Here is an 11,402-nt window from a genome sequence, read left to right as displayed (position 1 = left end):
TTTCCCTCGCTCTAGTCTTCTCTCTAAGACTAGCTCTAGTCTTCTTCTGTCATATGGAACTTCAACGGTTCCTCTATAGTCTCTACAGTCGCCATAGTCTCTACAGTATCCATGGTCCCTGGGCATTTATAGTCCCTATAGCGTCGCAGTCCCTATAGCATCCATAGTATCTATGATCCCGACAGCATCATAGTCCCTACAGCCTCCATAGTCCATCAGCATCCATAGTATCAATAGTTTATATAGTAATAAATGCTATGGTCTCTATAGACTTTATAGTCTTGCCTCTTCCCATACATATAGAATAACACTTTGTGCTATTACTTAAGACTAGTGGTACCCTCCTTCTACATCTTTATGTTTGGTTTTATTGGTTCTATCATATTTGTATTTGACATTTTTTATGCAAATTAATTTAAATTGACTTACTGAAATCAGTTGTCGTCCCTCAATTGTTTTGCGGATGATGCGTCTCCTCCTGGGCAGCTCCCAGTAAGGGTCTGGTCTGGTCTGGTCATCTTTTGGTCAGATGGGAATTTCCCTCATGCTTCTTAAAGCGGTTTCCCTCACAGACCCACACTGGAAAGCTCCGCAAGCAGAATCAGTCATCCTGTTCGTTGGAGCCAAATTGTCGAGGAAATTGTTACACAGGGGCACTCAAAGTCAATATTATTTTTTATTATTATTATTATTTATTTTTTTGCTATATTTTTTATTTGATCTTTATTTTGTGTTTACATCCTTTTTCTCCCCAAATTTGTGGTATCCAATTGGTAGTTACAGTCCTGTCTCATCGCTGCAACTCCCATTCGGACTCGGGAGAGGCAACGGTTGAGAGCAGTGCGTCCCCCTAAACACAACCCAACCAAGCCGCACTGCCCAACCAAGCCGCAAACAGAACACAGAAATTGGTTATTAGAAGTACAAATGTAAAAATGTCCATCACAATAGACGTGTGTGCCTTTCCAAATCATGTCCAATCAATTTAATTTACCACAGGTGGATTCCAATAAAGTTGTAGAAACATCGCAAGGATGATCAATGGAAACAGGAAGCACCTGAGCTCAATTTCAGGTTCCATAGCAAAGGGTCTGAATACTTATGTAAATAAGGTATTTTCAGTTTTTCTGTTGTCACTATATGGTATTGTGTGTAGATTGCTGAGGATTTTTATTTATTTACTCGATTTTAGATCAAGGCTGTAACGTAACAACATTTTGAAAAAGTCAAGGTGTCTTAATACTTTCTGAAGGCACAGTATTTGTACATATAAAATAGATGACGAGGAAATAATCTCTCTTTCTCACCATCCCTTTCTCGCTGTTGCCGTTAAGTGTTTGTTTATACTCCAAACATCAACAAAACAGATTGTGGTGTGGTATGGTCATTTTAGGGACTAATGACCTGGGTGGGGGTTATTTTAGGATTGACGGACATACAGTATTGGTAATCCCCCATAATCCTTCAGTGCTCCCTCTGTCCACTGAGGAGAGAGAGGTTTTTAATACCCCTACAGGACCACTATCTATGTTCTCCCCTTTTCTAAGGGATTGTTCAACATTTACTGGGATGCGGGGGCTGGTCCAAAATAGGGGAGGGCTGTCTAACTTTTTTTTGCTTTGGTGAGGGTAGTGCGTTTTGTCCCTGATTAACATTCACCATTTTGAAGGTTTGACTATATAATGTCTTCCATATAGCCACATTTCCTAATTCGCTTGCATGCTCCTCCCCTATCAAGGTGTTTTGGTACTTCCCTTATGCACTGTGCTTTTCCACCAAATTCTTCAAAGTAGCCACCTTTTGCCTTGATGACAGCTTTGCACACTCTTGGCATTCTCTCAACCAGCTTCATGAGGTAGTCGCCTGGAATGCATTTCAAATACCAGGTGTGCCTTCTTAAAAGTTCATTTGTGGAATTTCTTTCGTTCTTAATGCGTTTGAGCCAATCATTTGTGTTGTGACAAGGTAGGGTTGGTATACAGAAGATAGCCCTCTGCCTGTCTCCAATCTCTCTCAACTCTACAGTCGTAGCCTTGTCCCGCTGGTCCTGACCCCGCTCTCCCACTGTCACTTGTCCCCTTTTCCTCTCCCCTTGTCACCATTTCCCTATAGCCCCCCCCCCTCGCCCCCTGTCTGGCTGTAGCTAGTCCCCTGTGGTGATGCAACAGAACCATGTCCTTGCCTCTCCTCTAACCTCAGTGAAATGATTTGCCTCTCTGCCCCCCCTCAACCTCTGTTATAGGATTTTAAGCCGCTATGAGACTTTTTTCAAATCTGGCTGCTGTTGTAAGTTGTTTAGCTGGTGGATGGCGGGTCAGCTCAGGGCAATACAGTACAGTAAGATGAGGTGGAACAAGTCTGTATAGGAGAGTGCTTGCGTTATTCTCATCTGGGGTTATCGTCTTTGTTCCTCCATGCATGGCCTTCCTTCACTTAGAGTCTGTATAAGAACATTAGTCAGCAGCTTTGAGCTGTTCTTAGTGGCGCTAGAGGCCACCTGAAGAAACACTTGGTGTGTGTGTTTTCGCTGAGGAGCTGCTGAGCGTAGGACGGTTGCGTTGTGAGTGGGCAACGCTGGGGATCTCTGGAACACTTTATCGTGTCTTTCCATATTATACACTCGATTCTAGGTGGTTCCTTTTTTCTCATGAAATGTTTTTTTGCTTGCTTGAATGAATCCTAAAGAAGCAAAATTGTCACGTTTCTTCAAAATCGAACCCAGAAGCAGACCAGGACAAGGAGAGTAGGAAGAAGGTGAGTATTTATTTATAAGTGAATGTGAGTAGGTAGATATATCCAGGTGGTGTAGCGGGCAGCGGTGGTGAGTTGATGGGAGTAAATAGGTGGATCCAATGGGGAAGCGGAATCCTCCGACGACCAGGCGGGAATGGGGTAAATGATCCGGGTGAGTAATGTTCATGGCTAACGATCCGGCAGGGAATGGTTGTCAGGTCCGGGCTTATGAAGAGGAGAGATGATGATCAGGACCAGGTGTGCAGATAGCTGATGGGATACAGGTGCGGGTAATCAGAACTCCCAACTGGCTACATTGCCCGGCAACCAGACCGGCGTTCCAGGACGCCGGAAAAAACACTCCAGGACAGAACACTGGCAAAAAACAGACTCAGGAAACGGGATTCGTGACAGTACCCCCCCTCCGACGAACGCCACCGGGTGGACTACCCGGAGTGCCAGGGTGGAGGCGGTAAAAGTCACGAAGCAGGTCATCGTCAAGGATCTGACGCCGAGGAATCCAACTCCTCTCCTCAGGACCATATCCTTCCCAATCCACTAAATACTGGAACCCTCGACCCCGCCGTCTGGAGTCCATGATGCGGCGCACCGTGTAGACAGGACCACCTCCGATCATCCGAGGAGGAGGAGGACGAGGAGGAGGGGGCAACAGAGGACTGAGGAGAACCGGCTTGAGGCAGGAGACATGAAAGGTGGGATGTACTCTTAGTGTAGCAGGCAACTTGAGTCGGACCACAACAGGATTAATGATCTTCTCCACTACAAACGGACCAATGAACTTCGGTGACAGTTTCCTCGACTCAGTCCGTAGAGGAAGATCCCGTGTAGCCAACCAAACCTTATCTCCAACGGTATAAGCGGGGGCAGGAATACGGCGACGATTCGCCTGGATCTGATACCGGTCAGAAACCTTAAGGAGGGCCTTCCTGGCCCGATGCCAGGTGCGGTGGCAACGACGAATGTGGGTCTGGACAGAAGGAACCGAGAGATCCCGCTCCTGAGAAGGAAACAAGGGAGGTTGGTAACCGTACAGGCACTGGAAGGGAGACATCCCAGTGGCAGATGAAGGGAGAGTATTATGAGCATACTCGACCCAGGGTAATTGAGAGGACCAAGAGGTGGGATCAGAGGAAACAAGACAGCGCAGCGTGGACTCCATCTTCTGGTTGGCTCTCTCCGCCTGACCATTAGATTGGGGGTGAAATCCAGATGTGAGACTGACTGTAGCTCCAATGGCCAAACAGAAGGACTTCCAGACAGCAGAGGTAAACTGAGGACCACGGTCAGAAACAATGTCACAGGGCAACCCGTGGACCCTGAACACCTCCCTAACCAGGATCTCGGACGTCTCAGTGGCAGAAGGCAGCTTGGAGAGGGGAACAAAGTGGGCAAACTTGCTGAATCTATCCACAATGGTCAGAATAACCGTGTTACTAACAGAAGAGGGCAACCCCGTGACAAAATCCAGGGCCAGATGCGAACAAGGTCGCCGGGGAATAGGTAGGGGGTGAAGAAGCCCAGAGCTGGCCCGATTGGTACTCTTATTCTGCGCACAAACAGGACAAGCGGCAACAAACCTCCGGGTATCTTCTCCCATGGCAGGCCACCAAAATCGTCTGCGCAGTAACGCCATAGTCCGAGCAACACCAGGGTGACAAGCTATCTTGCTGGCATGGGACCACTGAAGGACAGCAGAACGAACCGACTCAGGCACGAACAACCGACCGGGTGGACCGTTATCGGGCCCGGGCTGTGTCCGAAGAGCCGCCATCACCTCCTCCTCAATCCTCCATGTAACGGCTCCCACGACAACGTTCTGGGGAAGAATCATCTCAGTCTTGGCCCCACTCTCCTCCGTCTTGGAGAACATCCGGGACAGGGCGTCCGCCTTCCCGTTCTTCGACCCAGGTCGGAACGTCAGGGAAAAATTGAAGCGTCCAAAAAACAAAGCCCACCGGGCCTGACGGGAGTTGAGACGTTTAGCCGATTGCACGTAAGCCAGATTCTTGTGGTCAGTCCAGACCACAAACGGTTGCTCCACTCCCTCCAACCAGTGACGCCACTCCTCCAAGGCGAGCTTCACAGCGAGAAGCTCCCGGTTACCCACATCGTAGTTTCTTTCAGCTGGAGAAAGACGACAAGAGTAGAAGGCGCAGGGATGGAGTTTACCGTCAGTGGAGCTACGCTGGGACAGGATGGCGCCCACCCCCACATCAGACGCATCCACCTCCACAACGAACTGACGGGAAGTGTCAGGTTGAGAGAGAATCGGGGCGTTGGTGAATCGGCTCTTCAAATCTAGAAATGCTCGGTCTGCCTCAGGAGACCAACAGAACTTTCTGGTGCAAGACGTCAGTACAGTTAAAGGGGCGGCCACCCGGCTGTAATCACGGATAAACCTCCGATAAAAATTTGCAAACCCCAGGAATCTCTGGAGCTGCAATCTCGTACCGGGCTGGACCCAATTCCGAACCGCCCGAACCTTCTCTTGGTCCATCTTGATCTCTCCCCTGGAGATGATGTACCCGAGGAAGGACGTCGTGTGGGCGTGAAAATCGCACTTCTCAGCCTTCACGAACAGACGGTTCTCCAATAACCGCTGCAGGACCTGCTTGACATGCTGAACGTGGCTAGAAAGCTCCTTCGAGAAGATGAGGATATCATCCAGGTAAACGAACACAAAAATACCAATCATATCTCTCAGAACGTCATTCACCATACTTTGGAACACAGCAGGAGTGTTGGTCAGTCCAAACGGCATCACCTGGTACTCGAAATGTCCCATCGGCGTATTGAACCCAGTCAACCACTCGTCCCCCTCCTTGATCCGAACCAAATGATAAGCATTACGTAAATCAAGCTTCGTAAAAACCGTAGCACCCTGTAAAGAATCGAAAGCCGAGCTCATCAAGGGCAGGGGATACTTGTTCTTGACCGTAATATCATTCAAACCCCGATAATCAATACACGGTCGAAGAGAGCCATCCTTCTTGCTCACAAAAAAAATCCTGCTCCCAGAGGTGATGACGAGGGCCGAATGAGACTTGCAGCTAGAGACTCCTTGATGTAGGTCTCCAAGGCCTCACGTTCAGGTCGAGAGATAGTGTATAACCGTCCCTTGGGAAAGGCGGCTCCAGGAAACAGATTAATCGCACAGTCATAAGGTCGGTGGGGAGGAAGGGACTGAGCCTTCTGTTTACTGAATACTTCACCCAACTCGTGATATGTTTCTGGAACCAGGGACAAATCAGGAGGAGCAGAGGCACTGACCTGACTGGAAATGGCAGGAGAACAGGCAGTCCTAAGACAGTTAGCATGACAATCAATGCTCCAACTAGTTATCTTACCCGTCACCCAATCAAACGAGGGATTGTGTTCCTTCAGCCAGGGGTAACCAAGAACCAGAGGAACATGGGGCGAGGACAGAATGAAGAAGGAGATAAATTCTGAATGATTCCCCGACAACAACATCTTAACCGATTTAGTCCTCATAGTGATCCGTGTCAGACTACTGCCGTTCAGAGTGGTTGCTTCAATGGCTTCCGGCAATTGCTCCTTGGAAAGCCCCAGCTGTTCCACCAAGTCGGCATCAATAAAGCTGCCATCGGCACCTGAATCGATAAAAGCGTTCATCTCTAAGCTCTGATCCTTATTCATAAGGGTCGCAAGAAAACGGGGTCTGACAGGATTCTTGAGAGGTTGAAACTGGCTCGCTAAAATTCCTCCCAAAACTAGCGAGCCGGGCAGTTTAACGAGTGCTGTGGACAAGCGGAGATGTAATGTCCTGAGCTACCACAGTAGAGACAGCTGTTGGTCTCACGTCTACGTTGGCGCTCCTCCTTAGTTAGCCCGTGTCTCCCCACTTGCATTGGTTCAGGATCTGGTGGCAAGACCCCTCCACTAATCCCGTGTGGGGAATAACGATCAATATGTTCTGGTTCACTTCCTGAACCGAATGGTAACCGAGTTGCTGGATTGGATGGGCCCCACTGCTTCTGCCTCCTTCTCTCTCGGACTCTATTATCTACCCGAATAGATAAAGTGACCAAGCTGTCTAGGTCACTAGGCTCTGGATAAGATATCAGCTCGTCCTTGAGTTGCTCCGACAACCCCTGGTAAAAAGCCGCTTGTAGTGACTCCTCATTCCAACCACTCTCCACAGACAATGTCCTGAACTCGATCATAAAGTCTGCCACACTGCGAGCTCCTTGGCGAAGAGTGAACAAACGTTTAGCTGCGTCCTTACCTCGGACTGGATGGTCAAAAAGCCTTCTCATCTCTCCCGTGAATTCCTGGTATGAAGCCATGCAGGTCTCCTGTCGTTCCCAAACGGCTGAAGCCCATTCCAGAGCTCTTCCACGCAGCAGTTCAATAACAAAGGCTATCCTAGCCTTGTCAGTGGCGTAAGAATGGGGCTGCAGATCAAACACTAACCCACACTGCATAAGAAACGAACGGCATCTTCCCAAATCCCCTTCATATTTATCAGGCGTCGGTACCTTGGGTTCACGGAAGGAAACCGCATCAGACACGGCAGGTGAGATGGGTGAAACAGGTGGTGAATGAATCGCCAGCAAACTGAGCTGATCCTGGATTTGTGTCAAGCTAGCAGATAAATTCTGGATTGCACCCGCTATCTCCTGTAGCGCCGTCTTGTGTTGTCCCAATATCTTCCCCTGCTGGGTAATGGCATGGCAAACGGAATCCAGGTCCGCTGGGTTCATCCTTGGCCGGATCGTTCTGTCACGTTTCTTCAAAATCGAACCCAGAAGCAGACCAGGACAAGGAGAGTAGGAAGAAGGTGAGTATTTATTTATAAGTGAATGTGAGTAGGTAGATATATCCATGTGGCGTAGCGGGCAGCGGTGGTGAGTTGATGGGAGTAAATAGGTGGATCCAATGGGGAAGAGGAATCCGACGACGACCAGGCGGGAATGGGGTAAATGATCCGGGTGAGTAATGTTCATGGCTAACGATCCGGCAGGGAATGGTTGTCAGGTCCGGGCTTATGAAGAGGAGAGATGATGATCAGGACCAGGTGTGCAGATAGCTGATGGGATACAGGTGCGGGTAATCAGAACTCCCAACTGGCTACATTGCCCGGCAACCAGACAGGGTGCGTTCCAGGACGCCGGAAAAAACACTCCAGGACAGAACACTGGCAAAAAAACAGACTCAGGAAACGGGATTCGTGACAAAAATAGTATGAATTAAGTAAGTATTACGTAATAACAGATTTACAACATGTACATGTAGCAAAATAAATTCTAAGTAAATATTCTACTATACTCTGTTGTACTGTACTGTGTGTGCTCTCCCATCTTTGGTCGCTTCAGCAGTCTGTTTGGAAACGAGTCCAAAAAAAGTTAACCATCCCTCTCTTTAGCTCCCTCCCTCCATCCCTCCTGCTGGGTATTTACAATATCACATAACTATACTGGCATCTGGTAATGCAAAGGGAGGCATACATCATACACAAACACACACATACACAGAGACTAAAGCATAGGAACATCTGTTGTTTTCTCTCAAGCTGGCTGGCAGTTTCAAAACAAACAACTGCATTTTGAAATCACCCGTTGATATCTGCATATGCTTTTTTGTCAAATTCTGATCTGAAATCAGGACTGGGTGAAACTATACCACCCTGTGCCAACAGCCTTCCATCCTTGCCTCTGAAGCTAGGGTTGGTCCTGGTCTGTCCCTGGATGGGAGAACAGATACTGCTGGAAGTGGTGTTGGAGGTCCAGTAGTGGGCACTCTTCCCTCTGGTCCAAGGAGACCCCAATGCAGTGAAGGGGACATTGCCCTGCGTAGGGTGCCGTCTTTCGGATGGGACGTTAAAACGGGGTGTCCTTACTGTGGTCACTAAAGTTTGATCGTTTCTAGTCAGGTATTTCTCAACTCCATCATGACTCAGCGTGAAGTCGATACTTAAAAATATATATATATTTGTAGAAATCCACACTTTTTCATTTAACGTTAATCAAATACAACCACTGACCGTTTCCTTGTTGCTCGAAGAGGCAATTTAGTGCAAATGCCCATGTGCCAATTGAATCTCAATGAAGAAACAGTCAGGGGTTGTATTTGATGAACGTTTATTAAAAAGTATGGATTTCAGCAAACAAAGAAAGGCTGGCAACAACAAAGGCCAAACATAGATATAAAGTACAAGTTTAAGAATTGACATTTTATAAGTAACGACTTCACAGCGACTCGAAGCAACATGAAGGAGTTGCAGGTACACTCTAAAAACACTCGTTTTCACTCAACGCCACGGATTTGGTATAGTGGCGTTGAAATATATTTGTCCATATAATTTCCATTCCATTGGTCAGCAACACTGCTGGTCCAGCATAGTAAAACCTACAGTTTCACCTTTTACCGTGAATGAGAGCGAGGGAAGCGCAAACCCTTGTCTAGACTGTACAGAAGACCGTCCGTCGGCCCGCCCCGCCCCGGCAGACAGGCAGACAGACAGTAGCCAGGCTATGCTACAGTGGATTAGACAGAGACAAACAGTAGCTCTAGTCCAGTGGAATACATTACAGCGACCTGTCTCTTTAAATTACTGTCAAAGCCGATTAGCGCTGTTTTCACTGTCTGTTCTCCTCAATCTATTTTGGTTTTACGCTGCTACAGCCTGCACGATAAGTCTTTTGCGATTTTCCACTTGTATAGGCTATATTTTTCTCGCCATTTGGGATGATTTGGATCCCCTTTCTAAAAAGTTTGAGGCATGAGATGTGGGATTATTTATTTATTTCTGGTTTCTTCGCGGCGCACAGAGTGGACCGGACTCAAATTCCCCCCTGCGCGTCTGTGGTGAACTTGGATTAGCGCGCTCTCTCCTCCACATCTACTTTCTCTCTCCTATCCTGTCCAACTCTCTCCGAAAATATGATAGATATGTCACAGATATGACATCAAAAACAACGACCACTTTTTGAAATCGACTGAAAGAGAAGGGGTCTCACGGAAAATGCAGAAGAGCGTGCGCTATAATGAGGGGCACGCTCTATATCTGTCGCTTGTCGCGCGCAAAGAGGGCACGAAACGTGGCATCTTGAGCAAGAAGACGACGGAGAACAGTCGGTGGAATGACAAGTACTTTGCTCTCTACCAGAATGTGCTCTTTTACTTCGAGAACGACCAGAGCACTCGGCCCTCCGGGATTTACTTGCTGGAGGGGTGCACGTGCGAGAGGGTTCCCGCGCCCAAAGGCGCCACGGTCAGTAAGGACATGGTGGACAAGCAGCAGGTGGGTTAGGTACCCTAGTGACCATGGTAGTGCACCACCTGACATGGTTGTGCTTTGGTTTTGGTCTCTGCTCGCTGTGTTGACACTGAGGTTTGGCACCCTACCCTCACCCTGGTTTCTTACGTAAAACAGATTAAGGATTTGCAGCACAGACGGGGATTACGCATAGAAAGTGCACTTTAGTTGGGAGGAGAGGAGGGATGACAATTGATTTCCTCCGTAGTATACTGTGTCTGTCCCAGAGAGAACCAGAGGCCTGGGACGTTGAGGGACAGCATGGGCAGTTAGATATTACTACCTAGAATACATGTAGAATATTTCTAAATGTGGCTTTACACTTTTAGAATGAAGCAGCACATACTACTACCAGTATGCCATATCCTCATGACAGTTGCTGTAGTTAATATATTCCCATGTACACTCTTAGAAGAAAAAGGTGCTATCTGGAACCTAAAAGGGTTCTTTGGCTGTCCTCATAGAATAACGCTTTGAAGAACCCTTTTTGGTTTCAGGTAGAACCTTTTCGTTCCAGATAGAACCCTTTTGAGTTCCCTGTAGAACCTTTTACGCAGAGCGTTCTACATGGAACCCAAAAGAGTTCTACCTGGAACCAAAAAGGGTTCTCCTATGGGGACCGCTAAAGAACCCTTTAGGAACCCTTTTTTTCTAAGAGTGTAGTGAATGGAAGCTAAATATGGGAAATACAAGTCTAATAGTCCCTATGAAGAGCTCCATTACTGGCTGACATCTTTGTTATTGTGATGAGCTGCATGGAGTCAGTGACTGGGTACAGATGTTTTCTTGTTGACCTATTATATCCTCACAGTTGGAGGGTGGAGACAGCACATTCACTGGCTCTGTGTACACTACAGTAGTCTACTAGCTTTGTGTTAGCACATTTATACAAATGTTTCTTCTAACGTATATATATTTTTGCATTCACACAGTAACCTGTAATCTGTCTGTGGGTCTCCACATCTACGTATGTACACTACATGACCAAAAGTATGTGGACACCTGCTCGTCGAACATCTCATTCCAAAATCATGGGCATTCATATGGAGTTGGTCCCCCCTTTGCTGCTATAACAGTCTCCACTCTTCAGGGAAGGCTTTCCACTAGATTTTGGAACATTGCTGTGGGGACTTGGGCACTGATGTTGGGCAATGAGGCCTGGCTCACAGTCGGCGTTTCAATTAATCCCAAAGGTGTTTGATGGGGTTGAGGTCAGGGCTCTGTGCAGGCCAGTCATGTTGTTGCAGAATGATTGCAACAAAACATTTCTGTATGGACCTCGCTTTGTGCACGGGGGCATTGTCATGCCGAAAAAGGGAAAGGGCGTTCTCCAAACTGTTTCCACAAAGTTGGAAGCACAGAATCGTCC

General features: G+C 47.6%; 1 protein-coding gene across 4 annotated transcripts in view; it reads left to right on the top strand.

Moving 5' to 3' along the window:
- The first annotated feature begins 9,378 nt into the window (after positions 1–9,378).
- Positions 9,379–11,402, top strand: part of rasgrf2a (Ras protein-specific guanine nucleotide-releasing factor 2a) — a 50,819-nt gene continuing 48,795 nt past the window's right edge. For 2 of the 4 annotated variants that reach the window (XM_031803062.1, XM_031803061.1), the window contains exon 1: positions 9,379–10,018. In XM_031803062.1, coding sequence (XP_031658922.1) covers positions 9,740–10,018 — 279 coding nt within the window. In that variant the 5' untranslated portion in view covers positions 9,379–9,739. The remainder of the gene's footprint in view (positions 10,019–11,402) is intronic. The other 2 variants (XM_020458589.2, XM_031803063.1) reach the window with 1 other exon arrangement.

Source organism: Oncorhynchus kisutch, linkage group LG23, assembly GCF_002021735.2.
Source record: "Oncorhynchus kisutch isolate 150728-3 linkage group LG23, Okis_V2, whole genome shotgun sequence".
Classification (NCBI taxonomy): Eukaryota; Metazoa; Chordata; class Actinopteri; order Salmoniformes; family Salmonidae; genus Oncorhynchus; species Oncorhynchus kisutch.
The sequence above is the reverse complement of the archived record's forward strand: the minus strand, read 5'-3'. Positions and strand labels throughout refer to the sequence as shown.